Source organism: Diachasmimorpha longicaudata, chromosome 9, assembly GCF_034640455.1.
Source record: "Diachasmimorpha longicaudata isolate KC_UGA_2023 chromosome 9, iyDiaLong2, whole genome shotgun sequence".
NCBI lineage: Eukaryota > Metazoa > Arthropoda > Insecta > Hymenoptera > Braconidae > Diachasmimorpha > Diachasmimorpha longicaudata.
The window spans coordinates 5,096,140-5,117,150 of record NC_087233.1 but is presented as its reverse complement, the minus strand read 5'-3'; the positions used below and the strand labels follow the sequence as shown (position 1 = coordinate 5,117,150).

General features: G+C 41.8%; 1 protein-coding gene across 5 annotated transcripts in view; it reads right to left on the bottom strand.

Moving 5' to 3' along the window:
- Positions 1-20,676, bottom strand: part of LOC135165876 (serine/threonine-protein kinase NLK) — a 35,028-nt gene extending 14,352 nt beyond the window's left edge. For 3 of the 5 annotated variants that reach the window (XM_064127639.1, XM_064127636.1, XM_064127637.1), the window contains exons 1-4: positions 19,454-20,676; positions 4,370-4,499; positions 4,243-4,298; positions 1,238-1,344 (exon numbers count right to left, since the gene is read on the bottom strand). In XM_064127639.1, the coding sequence (XP_063983709.1) occupies positions 1,238-1,344; positions 4,243-4,298; positions 4,370-4,499; positions 19,454-19,734 (574 nt within the window). In that variant the 5' untranslated portion in view covers positions 19,735-20,676. The remainder of the gene's footprint in view (positions 1-1,237; positions 1,345-4,242; positions 4,299-4,369; positions 4,500-19,453) is intronic. The other 2 variants (XR_010299590.1, XR_010299591.1) reach the window with 1 other exon arrangement.
- Between the last annotated feature and the right edge of the window lie 335 nt (positions 20,677-21,011).

Sequence of the window (21,011 nt, the reverse complement as noted above, 5' to 3'; positions counted from 1 at the left end):
CTCCCTCGGCAGTGCTTGTGCGCCCGTACTTTCCCCCATTTCCGGTGATGGAGCCCAAGTGTTGGCAGAAAAATTTCCGGGAGGGGATTTAATTTTTACCCCACCTCCCTCCCACCCCCCGATGCCGCAAAGAATTTAAAAATTGAATAGGAATTTTTCCGGGACTATCCAACACTATTGTACCACATCACGTGGGGAAAGTGGAATTTTTCGGGCACAGCGCGTGCGTAAAGTGTCATTTTGCACACAAAGTGTCGAAAAAAAAAATTTTTTCATACAAAATTAAAAAAAAAAAAGTTTTTGGAGTGGAAACGAAAATTCTTTACCAATAAAAATGATAATTTCATTACCAATCAATATAATAATTTCATTTTAATTTAAAAAAAGGCCATCAATCTTTGTTTTTATAGAAGTGAAAAAAATTAAAAATCGATCACCGAAATAAAAAAAAAAACTGAACAGATCTCTGCACTAGGTCTCGACATTGTCTCGTTCTATTTATAACCTAAAACCAGATAACACGTCCCACATCTCAGGGACACTTCACCGCGTCCCCGGTTGAGTAAAAAAAAAAAAAAAAAAGAAAAAGTTCTAAAAATCGAAGAACCTGGAAAAATAAAAGAATTTGCGCTTCACTGAAATTCCGATTGTGAATATGAGTGAGCCCAACCAGTTTCTATTGAGCGACCCTACTGAGGGGAAGGGGGGGGGGGGGATCTAGAAAGAAAAATGAGTGCGGCTACGACCGGATGACGGGGTCTGTGGGGTCACGGATGGGCGGCGGCAGGACTGGTTTTCGACAGAGAAATAAAATGAATGAAAAAAAAAAAATTCGGTTGTGCCGCTCGCTGAAGAGGCACTAGATAGTTTTCGTCTAGGAGGTACGACGAGTGAAATTCTTTCGATCCGTCAAAAGTTATTTTTCGGGTGGGGGAGAAGGGGGAGGGGGGACTCGAGAGTTCGTTCAACTTTTTTTTTTCGCTGCGGGTGCATTTTTTTGGGACCGATGGAGGAGTTCGTGGAAGAATTCGTTGTTAGTCCGGGGGATGATGAGTGGGGGGGGTGGATTTTTTAAGATACTGAGTAAATTTCAAATTGTTCTGGGGAAGAAACGCTTTTTTTTCGAATATTTTTTGCGGTTTTTGAGATTTTTTTGGGAATGGTGGAGTTGAATTACGCACAAATGGATCATTATTTGGAATATAGGCATTTGTTAAATAAAATAAAGTTCACTTACCCCTCAATATTTGGTACAGGAAGACCTTAATGTGGTCGGGACTTAGTGGCTGAGGGCTCACGATGATCTTGTGCAAGTCACTCTGTAGGAGTTCTGTTATCACGTATCTGTTACCACAAGTAGTCAAGAAAAATTCTGTTCGAAAATAATCTCAATTTTTTTTTTCTCAAAGCACAACTTAAATCACTAAACGAACGAATTTATGCTCACTTCCAGTGAAAATCCAAGTGTAAAATCATGCCCACAAAAACGTGAAAACGTGTGTACATGGTTACATATATTACGTTTGGAATGAGGTCGACGCGGGTAGAGTACGGAATGCGGGTACAGAGAGAAGGTAGAAGTTGCCAGGGGGTCTGCGTTAAGTGACCAGTAAACTCATCTGGTTGATCAACACCTGAAGTTCCAGGTAATCCAGCCCAAGACTTTTCCCCAACAAATTATAAAATTCAAATTCAAATTTACCGCCACTGCTGCGGGATGACTCTCACAGCTGACGAAATTTTTCATTGAAAACACTGATCATCAGTCCACGTCGTCCCTTCTGTTCCTTAAAAAATTTTAAAACTAAAAATTCTAACGGAATCTCAAACTTTCTGATGTTTATAAATAAGTGGGGCAAAACGGGTTCAATAACCGTAATTTTGCTGGTATTCTAATGAGCCCTGATCACCCCCCAACTCGTACCACACCTCCCCCCAAATCTTGAATCATCAAAAAGCTGAAAAGTCTTCACAGACGAATCGATTACCGATTGTTTCGATATATCTCGTCGCAATCGATCAGAATACCTGATACCCCTTCTCGCCTGGTGTCTTTGAAGACTTTGGAACGGTTAGAATGGAACACCCCGAGTTAATCAGGCCCAGGACCCATACCAGAAAAATTAAAAAAAATGAAATTCAAATTTCCCGCCACCGGCACAGGTAGCATTGCATACGGGCCGGATATTCCGGTTCAAAGCGAGTGTCATGACCCCTTGCGCCCCCATGAGCTCTCCAACACCTCAGAAAACCTAAACTCCAACATCAACCCAAGTCTCGTGCACAGTTGGCGCAAAGTCGGCTCAATACCGGCGACTGGAACCGGAAATATCGGGCCTTTTAACGAGTCTTAATTACGGAAAATGGAATGCGTCCCCGCCCCAAATCATCAATTGTCCAAAAGTTGTCCGACAAGACCTCAGACGAGGATCGATTACCGATCGTTCTGATCGATTTTAAGATCGAAATCGATGAGGGTGCCAGAAAAAAACCAGCTTCATGTCTTCAGGTACCTTCGAAGGGTTCAATTACTCGATAAAAAGCATGAATAATTGTTCAAGAGCTTCGGCGAATGAAATTAATGAAAAAATCGATTGAAATGGCAAAATAATTGATTAAAATCGAATCACAAAAAAATAGGTGGCAGGCTAATGCTCTTTGTTTCTTCATTCCCGTACCGAGTACAAGAAGAAGAAGAAGAAGAAGGTCGAGAATCCGCAAGGCCAGTATACAGGCTCGTCCAAACCAGTCAACCATGCCTGAAACTGGCGTTTTCCTTCTTCTTTCCTTCCCTTTAACTCCTCAAGTCCTCTTCCTCAAGAACAAGGAATTTCTTGACTCACGTTCAACGGAGAGGTTAAGAGGGAAGACAAAGAGGATGAGGATGAGGATGAGGAAGGGAGAGAGAGAGAGATAGAATCGAATGAGATAGGAGTGAGGGAGAGGGGAATTTTTGTTGAGGGACAAATGATTACGAATTTTCCTTCTATCGTGGGAGGGTGTTTGCCACGCGTATACGTGAGAACCTACGGCTTTCCCACAGTACTGGGGGGGGGGGGTTGTAGGGGGTGCACAGGGGTGGATCGATACCACCAACGGCTTGTGTGTGACGTTGTTGAGGAGTCCTTTTCGGTTGGAGACGAGAAATTATGATGAGAATTGATCCTCACTGGGTTGGACTTTGAAAATTATTACAAAGTTGGCGGAATTTTGAGTGGGGGAGGGGGAGGGGTGGGTTTCTAGGGGGTTTTGTAGACTATTGAATGAGATGTGAAGTGACGAAATCGGTGGAGAAGTTGTTGAGATATTTAGAAAAATGTGGAGATGTTTTTGCTCGATCATAATTTACTTTTGAGACGGATTTGGAAGGGGAGAGGTTCTAAGACCGGGGCAGATTGGGGTGCAGCTTGCAGGTAATGATTTTGTAGGGAATTTTGTAAGCTTTTGAATGCGATGTGAACTGACGAAATCGGTTGAGCAGTTACTGAGATATTTTGAAAAATGTGAAGATGTTTTGGGTCGATCATAATTTACTTTTGAGACGGATTTGGAAGGGGAGAGGATCTAAGACCGGGGCAAAAGGGAATGCAGCTTGCAGGTAATGATTTTGTGGGGGATTTCGTGAGCTTTTGACCGAGAGGTGAGATCAGAAGATCGATAAAGCAGTTTTGGAGATATTCCTAGAAATGTGAAAATTTTTTTTTGGGTTTGAATGGAAGTTTTTTGGATTTCCGGGAGAATTGAAAGGCTTTTGGTTTCCCAGGTACCATGAAAGGAAGAGGAGGGACTCTATAGGGAGTTTTGCAGGCTTTCGAAAGGGATATTAATTAACGAGATAGGTTCATGAGTTTTGAAGGTTTTAACAGATCAAAATCGTTTTAGGTAGCCCATCTAAGACAAGGGTAGGAAGAACCGAAGAATGAGATCACTGACTGTGTGGGAAACTTAATAATCTTCTGAATAAAAGATGAGTTGGAGAGACCGATCCAGCAGTTTTCGAAATATTCCTAATGCGAAGATCGTTTTTGGTCTCGTTTAAAGTTGTTTTGGACTTGAATGAGCTTTGAGAGATTTATGCTATCCAAGGCGAGCATGAGAGGATGTCGAGGGGGAAGAGGAAGGGTCGTTGGGTGGGGGATCTTACCCCCTTTACAATGAGGGGTGAGTCAAGGTGGATCAATGTGAAACTGAATTTTCTCGGAACGCTGATTCTTGTCTGAATATTGCTGTTAAAAAGGATACATTTCTTGGAAGAAGTCGAGGTGCGGTGGCTGCAGGATATCCAGTGCTGAGAGAACCTGAAATAAACTCCAACCAATAACAAAAATTCCTGATAAAAATATAACTATTTAATTATCAGAATCATTACATTTTCGTGTTTGAAGAAGCAGAGCATCTTCAGCTCCCTGAAGACCCTCTTACTGCTTACGAGACTCTGAAAGACATTTGGTAATTTTTTAAGGGCCACCCTTCGGCCATCCCTGGGATCAGTGACCGCCCTGAAACACAAAAATTACATTTCTCTATCACTCAGTGCACGTCAGACGAAGATTTGGGTTTTTATAAAAAAATAAAATTTCAGTAGGTCAGAGAGAAGCCAATGATAACCCATCAATTCACTTCGACAACAAACAAACAATTTCACCCGAAGAATAATGTCAGAGTCAGGGTGGTACGAGTCTAGTGGCCCTGAATTATTTGTCAGACTTCGTCGTGTCCTCCCCTGTCCATCGATAAAATCCTCTTCAATAATCTTTCACCCGCACCGTATGTTTGTTAACATTATCAAATTATCATTGACTCGACGTTGACGTGTGTCTAAAAATATACCCCACCCCAATTAGCCCCCTCCCCTGTCACAGCGGTCGCCGGCGGATTTCCGAAGAAGTAAAAAATAGTCATTTCCATCCTAAGACTGGAATTAATGACAATATACGTTGTGAATGGTACCGCATCATCCGGTTTATCGGTACACGAGATTTTTTTCGACGTCTGACGTGAAAACTTCACTTTTCGGCTTTGGATTTGTGACGTCACATTCACCGAAACAAATTTCGGATGAAAATTCGACCTCCAGAGGGCGCCACCAGGAGCCAAAGTTAGTTATATTGCAAAAATTAGTCTAAAAGTCTAATTTTTCCGACGAAACTCGACCGAAAAATCGGTTGAGGGTCATTTCACCCCACGTTTCGTCTTCTGGAGGACTAATTTATATTCAAAATTTATTTCCCTTCACGACGCGCCTCTTTCCACCCTCCGCACCCGAAAACAACGAATTTAGCGACTTTAGGGACTAGCAATCTATTGTCATTTTTTTGTTACGCTATCAATTATCCGAAACCGAGTTTCAAATCGATCAGACGAGTCGCCTTGAAGAACGTACGTGGTACCGATTCGCGGGTGAATTTTCCTCCCGCCATCTGCTTCCCCTAAAATCACCTGGCGAACACCTCAACACCTGCCCTCACTCAATAATTACATCTCCGTGCATCTTATGTCTTTCTCCCTCTCCCTCTCTCCCTCTCTTTCTCCCTCGTATTTTTTTTCCTTCCATTTTCTTACCATCGTTTAAGCACTCGAGTGGAGGTCGGTCTTTTCTCGTTGTTTCAACGCTAACGAAGAGAGACGTTAGCGCCTCCGCGATCCAGTTTGCGTCGAGTGGGAGGAGGGGGGGGGGCGGAGGTGGGACACGAGGCAAAATGCCAAGTGCAAATACTTAAAATAATTTTTCCCCGCGAAAATCGCGAAATGAAAAAATCCCTTCATCCCCCAACCGCTCGATACAAAAACCCCATCATCTCAGAAACTGAAATTCCGATCTCACCCCACCAGGACCCATTCAAACCCCCATTAAATTCTCCATTCCGCAAAATAAAAAATACCCCATGTTCCCCCCTCAGCTCCTATACAATTCACCAAACAAATTTCGATAAAAAATATTTTTCTATCTCATCCTAAATCTTGGAGGGTTGGGGTGAGATCGATTTTTCCTATGAAGAAATAAGAAATTTTCCAACCCCCGCTAGGGGGAGGGCATTATCAACCCCCTCGGTAGGGGTTACTCACGGAGATAAGGTATGCGCTCAGGGACATTTGGTGATTTTGTGAAAAAAAATGTACATTTCGAGTTACCGTGAATCTAACCGCGATAACTGAGCCGTAGATGCACACCCTGAGACGCCCCGGTGTTCAACGAACCGGACAGAGAGGCCTTTCGCCTGTATATAACGCTGGGATGATTCACCTACACGAGTTAGGGGCCTTCTCTTGCCGCTACTCTCACCGATTCTCTCTCACTCTACCCCTGCTATTCCCTCTCACCCTGCCTGCCTGCCCCCCTCCTCCTCCTCCCCCCCTCACCGCACCCCAGAAGTGTATACGAGAAGGCACTTGCCAAACCGGATAGCCCCAGCTCAGAGAGCACACTCGGGATCTGGATAACCGATCTTGCACGCCCTGCAACTCCACCAACCATCGGGTTATTCATTTTCTAATGTTAACATTGTGAAAATATGATTTTTTTTCGGTCAATGGGGTTTGGGGGATGGAAAAGGTCTTGGGGGATAAATCGATACGTCAAAGGGAATCGAATCGATTGGAATTAATGAGTGGGGTTCCCTTTGAGGGATCGAGGAATTACTGGTGAAACGTAGGGGAATTAAATTAATTTGCAGGCAGTGGGGGTTGAATTTGGGGTGGGTTAACATGAGGGTCAATATGACGTGGTGATTATTGGAGTTGACCCTTGTGAGAGGGGTTGAAAGTTTCATTATTGACGTTGGATGCTCATGGGGGCTGTAAGGGCAAACTTGAGGGGAACGGGGTCATTTCTTGCGATAGTAATTTGTAATGTGCAAATTGCGATGGTTCCTTGACCCTCATTACCCCAACGAGGGTCAAAGGGCAGCACGCAGTGGGTCATTGAAGCTCGTGGACACTGCATTTGAGTAGATCAACGTGTGTCCATTAATTCTTATGTAATTGAAAGGTCAAGGGAGGGAGACAAGGTTCAACCCTCGAGGGTCAACATGAATAGTAAAAGGGTTGAACCTTGTGGGGCCCTCATGAAGATCAAACGTTAATACTAAATTTCACCCCTAATGGCCGTCAGGAAGATCAACCATTTTTTACTATCGAAATTTTCCCCTTTTGATTGTTGCGAGGGCCATAAAAAGGGTTACATCAAAATTTAAATAATTAAACCTCCTCTCACCCCCGAAATTCTTTTAAAATTCGTGTCACAGTTCCCTTTCGGCATTCGATAATCCCAATTCCCATTGACTCGAATGCAATGAAAATAACCCAAAAAATAAATGGACTCATCACTTGCAGTCCATAAAAAATCCATTGACCTCAGCCAAAAATAATCGATCGACTTCTCCCTCACACCGACAAACAAAACACTCATCTGAATTTCGATGTAATTCGCTTGGCCCCTGGTTGCACATATGCACCGCACAAAAATAAAAACGTAAAGAGGAAAATAAAAAAAAATAATAATAATAATAAATAAAACAAATTTGCACGCAACAGGTCGTTCCGGAGGTTGCCCTTGAAGCGCACTCGTAAACGCAGGTGCGTGCACTGCAATGCAGAATTGCATCGGCATGAAAACATGTTGAAAAAATAATGCTTATCGATACTGATATATCGACATCGATAAATTATCAAACTGTTGACATTTAACATAACCTCTTCCTATCCAATTTTTCCTCTCTTTCTCGGGGGGTTAAAAATTACCCCATTAATTGACTCCCGAACTTTCCCATGAAATTAAAAAAAAAGGCCCATTTTGCCCCACAACCTTTAAAGTGTAAAATGTAAAATGTCCTCATGAATCGATACTAATTTTCCATTTCATATTATATTACCCTGAATTCACCCTCCGTTGTTATATAATTTATATTTTTGCCAAAAATAATTTCTAATTTTACTCAGATTCGTCTCATCCCCGAGAGATCGAGAGGAAACCACCCCTTAAATTTTTATTTCGCGATCGAGACGAGACTCTACAAAATAATTTCTCAGATCGTCTCATTACAACTTGGGGTTCTAATACATATCGATGGGGCATTACTACCCCATCGATATCGATTTTGCAAGGGGTAAAAGATTGATATATTTTCGCACTATTGCAACAGTTGCTCAAATCCATCAAAATTGAAATAACAGAAATACTAAGAAGGGTGCGTGCACGTTGGCAATAGCCGGTCTCACACAAGGGGGATTGAGCACTCCCTTCCTCTCTTAGAGCAACAGCACCCCTTTCTATCACCGCTGTTGGATCTAGTCACGCTGTGAAAAGGGCGACTATCGAGAGAGGGGATGGAAAAATATATATAGAGTGGGAAAGACGTTAAAGGGGACTCGGGAGAACGAGGCGAGAGTCTACGGGTGGCCAGCGTCGGGCCATGGGGGATGGATCGATACCCAGTGTCGAGAGAAAAAAAAAGGGAGAGAGAAAGGGGGGAGGGGAATAAAGAGGAGTACATAACACGTTCGAACGAATTTATGTGTCCATTTATTTCGCTCCTTCGTATGAGCGAAATTAGAATTATGAGGGCGATGGGACGGGGGTGAAAGTTGGTTTATTGGGGAGGGAAATTTTTTAAATTAAAATTAGCGGAGATTAGTACCTGTGGGACCCTCGTGAGGGTTAAACATTAATATTGGAATTGGGGCTCATAGCTATATAGAAAACTATATATTATACTATATAAATTAGATAAATCAAAAAGTCTGATTTTTGATTTATATTCATTTTTTGTAGCACCCCATTTTGCACCCTCCCCCAGCCTTCGTATATATTTGATATAAATCTTATGTATTTTCGAAGAATATATTAAACAGACTTGAATTGAATATTTTTTTCGTAGAGGTCACGAGGGTTAACCTTCATCCTATCCTCGAGATTTGACCCTCACCTTTCGCAGTTGTTGACCTTCATGAGGCTTATGATTGTTGACCCCCTCTGAACCTTCTTAACCCTCTCCCCACCGTCATGAGGGTCAAGTAAACCAGATTCCTATAGAATTTACACAATAAATACAATAAACATTCGGAATTTAATGCAAAACGACTTGACCTATCGAAAATTAACCCTCATTTGAGGCTCCCAATGATTCACCCCTTGACCCTTCTACAGATTGACCCTCTCCCAACCTCCATGAAGGTCAAATGAACCAACTTTCTATAGAATTTACATAATAAACTCCATATAAAATTTGTATAACAAACCATCGATTGGGAATTTTATGCAATACGATTTTACGTATCGAAAATTAACTCTCGATTGTCTCGATGAGAGGCGATTGAAAAGAAAGTCAATAGTACCAGCTGTCAACGATAATTTTTCATACAAAACTGAATTCGATCAAATTCTTCAAAATCGAAAATATTATATTATATTAAGAAAATCAAAATCAAAATATCAACAGTAAAATCGAATTATCTCCTTTTCAAATCATCACCATTCGATTTGGAATAATATATTCCAATAAAGGAACTCCCATCAATTTTCAAATCTGTTCCAATTTTCTCCTATTTTCATTCTACAATTCCCTCAACCGACGTTAAGTAGAAATACCACGTGATTTAAACAGACCGAGACGGATTAGGCGTGTGCTTAGACCCAGCTCAGTGTTGGTGAATTTAAAGGTATGAAAAGAGACAGAGGGATGGGAGAAAAAGTGAGGTGGGATGTTGCATCGTCGGCGGAGTACTGGCATAGAAAACGGCGGAGATAAAAATCGAGACAAAGGAAAATGCCACCATCGCCACGGGTGCGAGGGAGAGGGATGAAAAAGAAAAATCATATTCCGAGAAAGAGGTAATAGGAAATACAGAAGGCGATAGTGCCACGTGCTCAATAGAACAGATAGCCAACGTAACAGCATTACGTTACATTTTCAGAGCATGTGTAACCCCCAGTCTGGCTTCGGATTTGCGTTTTACGTCACAGAAACATTGACAGTACGTGTGTCACGGGTGAGCATTGAATATGGGTCATTTGGTATTTTACGAGGCACGTGGAACATTTTTTATATCGCCAGAGATAATGAACGGATTTGAAAAGTAAAGAAATTCCCGCCAATTTCATTATCGGTAAATTTGCGCGGGAAATGTACGATTTTAGGACAATTTATGAATCGATAGGAGACACTTGCGGAGTAGAAATGATGATTGATCATTAGGAAGGTCAAGGGTAGGGTCATATTTCCAGGAATAATTACTCGAGGTCAATATTTTTGGGTTAAATTGACGATCGAAAGTTTTTTGATGGAGAACTTGTTCGGACGAAGAAGTTTTATAGCCGATAGCTGTCGTCTGTGAGGTGGGGTAGAAACACGATGTTCCCTTCAACATTTGGTTTCATCTTCAGGCGGTTACATTTCCGCGAAAAATTGATGGAAATGGAAGTTTTTGGTCTCACATTAACGAGCAAAGTCTTTGCCGTGAAAAGCAATCAGACAGATGTCAATTGGAAAAATACAATCTCTTATTTGCAAGGAATAGTGAACCGATATTTGCCGATGACTTTTTTGGGAAGTTTGAGGGTACGACAAGACGTCCATATTTCCGGAAATAATAGGTCGAGATCAGAATTTTCGAGTTCCAATTGAAGATCGGAAGTTCTTGGACAGAAAACAATATGGACGACAGGAATTCCCCAAGCGATATCTGTCGTCCGCGAGTTGAGCTAAAAGTATGATGTTCCTTTCGAAATTTGGTTTCATCTTCAGATGTCCATATCTTCAAAAATAGTTGATGGATATCAAAATTTTCGATTCCACATTGACTTATGGATACTTGAGTGCTAAAGTGAACGGTTGAACATGGAATGGGCCCTTCAGGCCCTGTGGTAATCAGGCACCTCCTGTGAGTCCTCCACCAACAACTTTGCCTGACCAAATTTCTCTTCGGGATAACGGGAAAAAAATATTTCATCGCCATACGGCCAGCCTTATCTCCAACAATACCACCATAAAATTGATTTTCACCATCACACGCTCCCCCCCCCCTCCCCGCAGCACAAAATGCCCGCCGCATTTTCCACCCCTACCCCACAATTCCCCCAAAATATCGATAATTGAAGTAACATCTGTTAATGTATGCAGCACGACAACGAAGGAAAGCGCAAAGAGTAGAAATGACTCGTGGTAGGGACTGTCCTGACCATCCAGTTCTGGAATATGCTAATTGCCAACGTGGTTTAATACATTCTACCCGTGTGGGTGGTGTGTATATGTGAGGAATGATGATATCAAGAGAGGGAGAAACAGGAGAACTAGCGGGAAATAGTCGTTCGCTCACTCATGATGTTGCGTCGACAGGTCGCGACGTGCGGATTCATGAATATCGATTACGGGACAACTAGAGTACTCGTCATCCCTCAGGGGGGTAGAAGAGGGAGTTCAACCATCAGAAAATCAGGTTTCCTCTTGTCATTCCCACGAGATGTTCAACCGACAAAGATAAAAGTGACGAAAAAGAGAGCGGCACTTCTCAATGCCTTTCAAAAATATTTTCATCGAGTAGTGGGGGAAATTTCCGTTTCCAAACTCGTCTCCAGCCACTAAAAAACAAATATTTCCATCACCAGTCGCTCACCTCCCACAACACACTCACCAGCGGGGCAAAATGGGCACATGCCAAGACAATCTCTTCATAACACGACTGCACATGAGATCGAGACTGGCCTCGATCTCCCATCGTATCATCAATTCCAGACAAGATCCGGACAAATCATAGAAAATCACCTCAACTCAGCAACAATTCCATCCTGATTCTACCCTACCAACAATCCCTCCGGACCGAGCAATTCTCATCAAGAAATATCACATCATCGATCACCAGAAATCGATGATCATTCACATCAAACTCTTAACGCTACTGTAATTTCATTCGGGTGTGTTGCCATGGCGACAGGTGTCTGTACCTCGTCCCCTCGAGCCTCCCCGGAGGTTCGAAACGAGATCCTGGACTTGAGAGGAAAGGTCCCCTTGTATATTTCCCCAAACTCTCACTCCTCTTTTACTCATCTCTAGTTTCGTCCTCATCTCCTCTTCGTCTTCTTTTACCATCCACTCGGAAGCACCAAAATGAGTCTCGACAGGGGGGGGGGGGGCAATGCCTCTGGTGTACACGTACCAAAGGCCTTGATGGTTGGAGTTTGGTTGTTTCACGAGTTTTGGGGGAAAGGCATTACGAGATGCTATCGATCGCACCTACCACCGACTGAATACTGATATGACTCCTCTCTTGTTGTTACGCAGGGTATCCCTACCTCACCTCCACCCTCTCACCATTTCACGCCCCCCCCCCCCCCGCCCCTCGCCTCCTTTTTGTTTCAGGTACATGGGTCGAATGGTTCCATAGGAACAATAGCCAACGGTTGAATATATCGGGGATACCTGTTTGTTTCATGACTTGAGTGAAATTCTGAAGTACTTTATCATATTGGGAAAACTTGAGTTTACGGATCTTCAAAATGTAGCTTCCACGTGGAAATTGAGGGGAGACTGACTGATGAAGGTATTTTCAATTTTTTGGGGGTCATTTAGACTGTGAGGGAGACTAGCCAGCGGTGTACAAAGAAAAAATGAAATTAATGTTGAAGGTCATGTGGATTAATGGAGGATTAATCGATATTAATAAGGTTCATGTGTAGAATTTCATTGTTGTCTCGGCAGTACATAGTCGGGGAAATTTCAGCTGAAAAACTCACCATGACGATGGTATTCGGTTGAACCGTTGGGGAGTTATGAAGGAAATTTAAAATGATTATTAATGATTAAAAGTCGTTAAGGGTTCATGTGGGAGAATCTACTGATTTCAATGCGGTGATTAAGGGGGAATTATGGAGAGAAGAGAGTCTCCTTCGGTCTGAAATCATGATTTCGATTTGGAAGATGATTAAAATCGATTAGGAATGATTAATTCTGGTTAATACTGCAAGTCTCAGCGCTTAATTATCCGAATCTCAAGATCACTGCATTATTTTCAACGTCTCAACCTGAATCTGCGTGAAGTAGTCTGTAATCTACATGAACTTGACTAGTTCTTCCCGAAGTGCGGTTAAAATTGATTAAAGCCGATTAACACTTGATATCTTCGGATCTACTGAACCAATTCCAACGAATAAAAAATCATTTTGGAGGCCGTTAAATTCTCCATCCAAGTATTACCGAGCCACTGATGTCCCCTATTCAACTTGTAAATAAATTACCCCGACGTCTGCAATTGTCTGCAGAACACATTTTTTCCAAAAATTACTGAATCCACCGTAATTGAAGAATCAATCACTGTCAGTTCGTATCAGTGAGAAGTCTCACTCTTCCAGCGACTCCATAAAACATTCACGGTCATCGATTAACTCCTGGGACATCTGGATTCCCACCCAACGAAAAATTAACAAATTCGGTGAAATATTGGCACAGAAACTTGGTTTTCGTCTATGCGTCATTCACCCAGGTCAGTCGGACATCCAAAAGCAGTCTACGGCACAGGCGAAACTTGGCGGAATGCGAGACAGACTAACTTTCTAGGCCCAGTTGACCTTGGTTCATGCCTCGAAAGTTCCCAGAGGTCAGGATTTTCAGAAGTGGTAATTTGCAAAAAAATCGAGGATCACGAGGGTTTAATCCTATTAAAAAATCATGACACAATGATCGCTTATTTCCTCTGACTTAAAAGTCGTGTCAATTGATTCTCCGGGAATCCTCGATGTTAAAAGACTTTAAGGGTTTTAAAGTTCTATTTCTTCCAAGGTAAAGTGATTTCAATTTTTTTTTTCTCCCGATTTCAAGTGATGTCGATGATTTAATGACTGATTTTGTCTGGTGAATTGACAGTTGTAGGTCTGTTGACGTCGGTCAACGGTGAAATGCTGATCTCGAGGTATGTCCAATTGACGTGAAATTCATGGTAACAGTATTCAGGTCAGATAATAAAAATAAACAAACGAAATAATAACAATATATTTGTTCTCTTACATCAGAATTTCTTCATGCGACATCGTGAATTTCCGCGTTCATCCGTCTGACAATTTTGTTGTCGTCCTATCGTGACAAATATTGAGAGTATTGAGAATTAATGTCTCAACTATAAACATCATTCCGTTTTCCCTTTTACCGTACCACTTATGGCTCGAGGCCTTGGATTGAGTTCGATTCCAGTTGTCAACTGGAGGGAAAGAGTGAGAACCTCGTCTAGTCCAGTCTGAGTTTGGAAGAGTCTCTAGTTATCCTCGGTTCCATTACAATTTTTTTTTTTCATCTCTTCTACATCGAAACATTCACGAGACAATTGGCTTTACGAGTCCGTAAAATCCTCTTTTCTGACTCCAGCCATTTTCAGAATATTTATCATCCCTTTTCTCATGGAAATTCATGGATGGATTCCCATGGATGGATTTGGAGAAAATCGAAAGCTTCACATGAGTCTCCTGAACTGTCCGAAAAAAAAAATAGGATTTTTCGGATGTGATAAAACGACTTTTTATGCTTCGGTCAGAAAAACAGTTTTTGCTGCCGCACGAAAGCTTTTCAGTCCTCGTACGCAGTCTTTTGAGTACAGGACTATTTGTTGAGTTTTTTAAATTTATGGAAAGTTTTATTGATCAACTTTACGGACGCTGTCAATAAAAAATGGCGACTTCTCGGATTCAATAAAGAAAAAGAGATTTTGATGGAAAATATCACTTTCGATGCTATCGCACCGGTGGGTGGGGGGAGCGTACGTAAAGGACCACTTTACACACATAGTTTGTCGACAAAGTGTTCGATACGCGCGAGAAAAGTGTTTTTAGACTAGTCCCATTATAGCACTCGCATTCGACTCGTCCCACCTCAAAACGCCCTAGTTTCGGGTAATATTCAACCACACGATAGCCAACTGAATAAATTTCCTAACATTTTCAGACCCAACCACCAGAGACACCCAAGAATACGTGAAATCCCCTGTGGTCTGACATTTCCCATTTCATAAAAAAAAAAAAAAAAAAAATCACAATGGATAAATAAGAAAAGAGTGAATAACTTGTCTCCCTTTTGTCTTCGAACAATTTTCGAACCACATCCTGTCGTTTTCTTCGGGGGGGTAAACCTTTTTTTATCCCACCTGACACACACCTGGCGACCGAGAAACATCGAGCACGAGTCCTACCCCACCCTCTCAGGTGTCTGACACCTTCTACCCAACATCTGGATCATCTCGATCTATCGAACTCGATAATAGTTAAATAAAAATCCCAAATTGTGCGAAAAACTCGCGATTTCCTTCTTCAAGAGAACAATCGCAATATTTATGTCGCATTAGCTACCGGACAATCGATTGTGTGTCGCCGGTGTTCGATATATATCGAATCGAGCTTGCGAGTCGAAGCCCTTCATCTCAAATATCTGGATGTCTGTCGTCCCGAATGAAATCCCGAATGATTGCCCTCCCAACGTAACTGAATATTTCTGCTCTTCAAAATGGCGGCTCCAGGTTTCCGAAATTGCGCGGCAAATTCAAACAGAAATGTTGAAAATGTCGTGTTTCGTTGAAATATGATAGAATTTTCATCTTCTTTTGTGCTCATCGGATGAAAAGGAATTGCTGGAGCTTCGAAAAATGTAGAAGGATCAGTGCAACCAATGGACAAAAGAAAACTTTGCTACCTGCGCAATCGCCAGGTGCTCTTCTCACTGAATATATTGTTATCCTTATTCATCACGTGCAGAAACCACTACTCTCTCAACTCTACCACAAAACGACAGACTATATTGCCCAGGTGAGTTTATCGCCTCCAGGTATATATACTAACTCTCCTGACTCGATTTTTTAACGACCCTGATCCTCTTCGAAGCTCGCGCAAATTTACCATTTTTTTTTTCTTCACTCCCATCGATTCCGCGCTTTTACTTTGAGATTTGAATACCAGTCACTAACAAAATGGCAGAATGATAATTCACTTATACTACGATATTCAACGATCATCGCATCAGCTCTACCAAACATTCAACTTGACGCCATTTTGAAAAATTATCGAGGGTTGGTGGAAACATGTCAATCGATAGTCCAGAAAATTTGAAATGGAAAACTCAAAAGGACGACCTCAGGCAACTCCATAAAAGTCGTCGGATCGCTTTTCCATCTGAGGAAAAAGGACTGGGGCAAAATAGGCTCGTGACCAGGATTGGAAATTGGAAAATTGCGGGTCTATTAAACGGGAAATCCCCCGTTTTCCCGCCGAAATTGAAATTTTGGGTTTTTTAGAAACTGTTCTTTGTGGGAAAACCCGCAGGATGAATCACTGGGTGAATGTTAAAGACAAAGGAACGGAACATCCCGAGATAAAAAAGATTAACCGGGCATTGTGAAGTAGATAAGAATGTTGGGATGGGGGAGAGAGTTGATAAAGAATAAACATGGTGATCTTTTGATTGAAGTTTTTATGTCGAAAAGTTTGATGGAAGTGTGTGTCGAGGATTGGTTGACAAAGTGGTTTGAATCATTTTCAAAGTCCGTAAAAAAACGATCGATGTTTGTTTTGAACGTCGGGTGTTAATGACAATTAATGATAACTTGAGGCAATGGATTCGTGGAAATAAAATTTTCTGATGTGGGCTTTGGAAAGCCAGGGAAATTTCCGCTGAAAAACACAATATGATGGCCTTATTGGGGTCAGCCGTTCTCGAGTTATTAGCGAAAGAAAAAATGGTTAAAAAAGGTTAACATCGATTAATGCTGTTTCCCGGAGTTCTATGATCTGGAATCGATGGTATCCTGTCATTTAAAGAGGGGGAATTCCCTCTAGGAGTGCCTCATCTAAATTAAGTTCAAGTGATTTCTCTTAAAAAGTGATTAAAATCAATTAACGCTCATTTCGGAGACTAATTATCGGATTGCATCTTGTAACAAGACATTCCTTACAGAAGGAAACAACTGAATAAATTATTTCTCACTCACGCCGTTGAGGAAATGATTGAATACAACAGATTGACAACAACGAACGATTAATCAAGATTAACAATCATTAATCATGCATGTTTAGAGATTTGATAAGGAAAATCAAATTATCACTATGTAATCGTTGCGTGCCAGCAATCCTCTTTCCAATAAAAATCACATGTATCAGAAGTGATTTCCACCGAAACGATTGAATTAAACCTGATTAAAATCAATTAAAGCTTCATATCTCAGCACTCGTTCCTTCGATCTTCTCGACTAAAAACTCTTTTTAGAGGGCACGAAATTCCCCAAAAATTCCCCCCAATGGCACACGACTTCCGGTACAACTTAAGACCCACAACGATGAAAATAGAAAAACTCCAGAAATTTATCTTCTCCCCGTCTTTCGCTTTCCTCTCAGCGGACGTCGATTTGTCTCGCCTAAACTACCGACGCTTTCACCAGAAATGCCGTCTTCCGGAACGTTCACCATTCCCAACAATAAAATAATAATGTTTTAAAAAAAAAATACAACAAATACTGATGTTTCAAGTATTTCCCACATGATCAATTTTTCTTTTTCTCTTCCATTTCGCCTCCCCCATTTGACCAATGCCGTCTGTGTGGGCCCCATGGGATTTTTCATTGGTTCACTTCGTGGCGTGCCAGCTGCCGGGGCAGGTGACCGCGCAGCTGTCGTTCACGCGGGCTTTCCACCCTCTCAACAATTCCAGCCTCAATCCCAGTGCCACTGAGTAAACCACCCCCAGAGTCTTCATTTCAAAAAAAAGTTCCATAACCCTCGTCAAATAATTCACTGGGGTAAAATGGTATCAGTAAAAATCCGTACCAAAGCGTCATGGACTATGGATTAATAAATAAAAATCTAATTAATAATTACAAAAATTCCTGGGGCCAATTTTCAAAATATTTTTCCCGCGAAAAAAAAAATCAAATAAAATCAAATTCAAATTTTAAAGAGAAACATCGCAATCAGAACAGTATCGAATCTAATATAATATTTGGAAAAGTCGGAACTATCGTCTTTTCGGAATGGGAGTGTCGGCCAAATTTGAAAATATTTTTCCCGCCAAAAAATCTCGTTTTCAAATTTCAAAAAAAAAAATATCATAATAATCGATTGTTCTTTGAAGATCGGAGTATCGGCCGGGATCACCACTCAGAGGCACATTTGACCCCCCCCCCTCCCCCTGCAGAACCGAATCTGTTCACTCTCCCCTCCACAACTATTCGGTTAGGATGGGGGAGGGGAACTTTACCGTCTGGGGAGTGAATGCCCTGTCGATTCATATATCTATCCTTTGGCCTTTGTTGTCTACCCAAGAATCACCTCTTTTCCTTCTATTAATTAAAGAAAAAAATTTTTTTTTCAATTTTAGGAACAATAAAGACCCTTTATAATGCCGTTTCAAGTACTGCAATTGTTGCGGGTGTTGCAATAAACCGTTCAGGATTTAGTTGCAGGGTTTTCTGAGTTGTGTACAGGGGCATTTTCCCGAGAATTGGGTACCTGAGGATGAGGTCTTTGGGCCAGGTAGAATTTTGTTGGTGTGGTGAGGATTGAATGGTGTTGACGATCTGCATGATGTCAGTGAAATTGACAGAGGAAACTTCAAGTTTTGAAAAATCATTCTTTCGAAATCGGCGGTAATGTTCTGAGGAGAGACTGAGAGAGAGAGAGAGAGAGAGAGAGAGAGGGAGAGGGGAGTATTTGGTTGGTTGGTTGGGTTCGAATTTTGAATTTATTTAACTTCGAGACTGTTAAATTTCGTTTTTCCATTTTCGTAAAAACCGGTTTTGAAAAATAATATTGGGAGCTGAAAATGGGGCCATTCAATACCCAGGGCACGAGGGGATTCCAAACATTCGTGAGAATTCCATTTTCAGAAAAAAAATGTCCTCCTAACAATGAACCCCTGAACCTATTTTAGGTCCCAAATTTTTTTTTCTCGTGCCATGTTCACTACTGTTCTCTCACATGTCGCTGACACAGTCAATAAAGCAGAAAGTCATCAAAAAAATCAGAACTCATCGAGAAAAGAAAGTTTCAAATTTTCCAAATTAAAAATAGATTTCAATCAGTATTTGGGCCTGGTCAATTACCTTGTGGGTCCATTCCAATATTATTCCTTGAAATGTCCCCAAATCAATGAACTAGAAAGAATTAAAATAAACCAAAACTCATGCAAAACAACAATTTTCTTTAAAAATGGGAATCAGCCAGTTTTTGGGGCCCGTAAAATTTCCTCCTGGGCTCATTTCCAAATCCATTCATCCAAATTTACTGCACACAAATAGAGAAACCGGAAGGTACAATTCAAAAGCACCCGAAGCTCGCCCAACAGAAATCAAGAATATTTTTCTTTTCAATCGCCCCTAACTTTTATTGGGGTCCCAAAAAAAATTCTCCTGTCCTCATTTCCAACCTTGCTACCCCCAATCTCCACACAGATGATAAAATCAAGGGATGAACTTAAAAAAAAAATAAATAACTCACCAGACTACCCCAAAGGCCCCATACCCAATGGGCCTGTCCGGTTGAACAGGATCCTGAGTTGGCGGTGGTGGTGGTGGTGCTGGTGCAGCTGGATGATAATAATTCTGTGGCGTTTGTGCTGCAGCAGCAGCGGCAGCAGCAGCCGCAGCCGCAAGTACAGCTTGTCCAGGATGAGTCCCAGTTGATCCCCCGCCAGTTGTACCGGCCCCACCCCCCTGCATAAGCGACATGGACACACTCATGGACACCCGGGAGTGCCGGCTAGGCCCCACTACTGCCATCAATGGTTATTACCCCTTAATAAACCCCCTTACCCCCAATAAAACGACGAAAACCACTCTTAAACCTCAAAAAAAAATCCGTATAATCCCCAAAGTTTCCACGATAAGGCCCAAAAATTAAAACTTCCCAATCGATACTCCACTTTTCTCACAGTTCAATACCAACATCAGCACTATCCAATTGTACTGACAACCGATAAACCATTTACAACAATAAAATCACTAGAAAACGTAAAAATAAACTAGATCGCCAGATCTGGGGATTTTAACGTTGATAATCGAATTTTGGGGGATGGAGAGATTATTTTATCAACTCCCTGGTGTTCTTGAGGTTAGGTCAACTCTGTGAACAATGGTGTGACATGTTAAGACGCACGTACAAGGTCTAGTGATTTTTTTTTCTCTCTCAAAATTTCATTTGTCTTCAGTTTACAGTGAAAAAATGTCGCTTTTTGAGCTTCACGAGGGGGGCGGACGTTGATTGACACTGTAAGCCCTCTTCTACTCTATCCCCTTGTGCTTTATGACGCCAGTTCTCAATTACACAACGTAATTGCAATGACACACACTGTAATAATCACTTTTTTTTTCTATCCTTTGTCACAAAATCACAGATTTTTTTTTTTAGATAAATCGTCTTTGTCTTCACGAATAGTTTTTCTCTCTCTCTTTCTTCTTTGTTTAGACGTAGTCAGGGGGAGAGGTTTTTTTCACGCTTTTGCGGGGCGAAGGGAGGGAGGGAGGGTGTGGGGCACACACGCGTGGGACTATTTTTACAGGGGAGGGCCGCTCGGGGGTGTGGGTGGCACAGGCGCGTGTCGAGAGGAGGGATTACTCTTTAATATATTATTTTTGTGGAACAAAAAATACGTTAACAGGGTTAACGCCACACAGCGTCTTCACACACTCGAGGCTCAATGGCCACTGCCACTGGCTCGGCGACAGCCGATGCAGAGGTTTCCCAAGGGGGAGGCTTGAGTTTATTAATACGCAAGCGCAACGACAACACTAGCGACGCCATTATCAGGCGGGAGATTTGAGAGGAGGTGACGGTGATTGAGGGATTTTTTGAGGGACAGGATTTTTGAAAATTGAGGGGAGAATTTTTGAAGATTTATTGTGTCAAGTTTTTGGGGGCAGTCTTGGGGAGATTAAGGCGGACACAGACTATGGAAATACCAGCGACACCATTTTGAGGCGGGGGATTTGAAGGGGATAATATTAATTGAGTGAATTTTAATGTTTGTTTAGGTGATTGACATATGACACATAATATC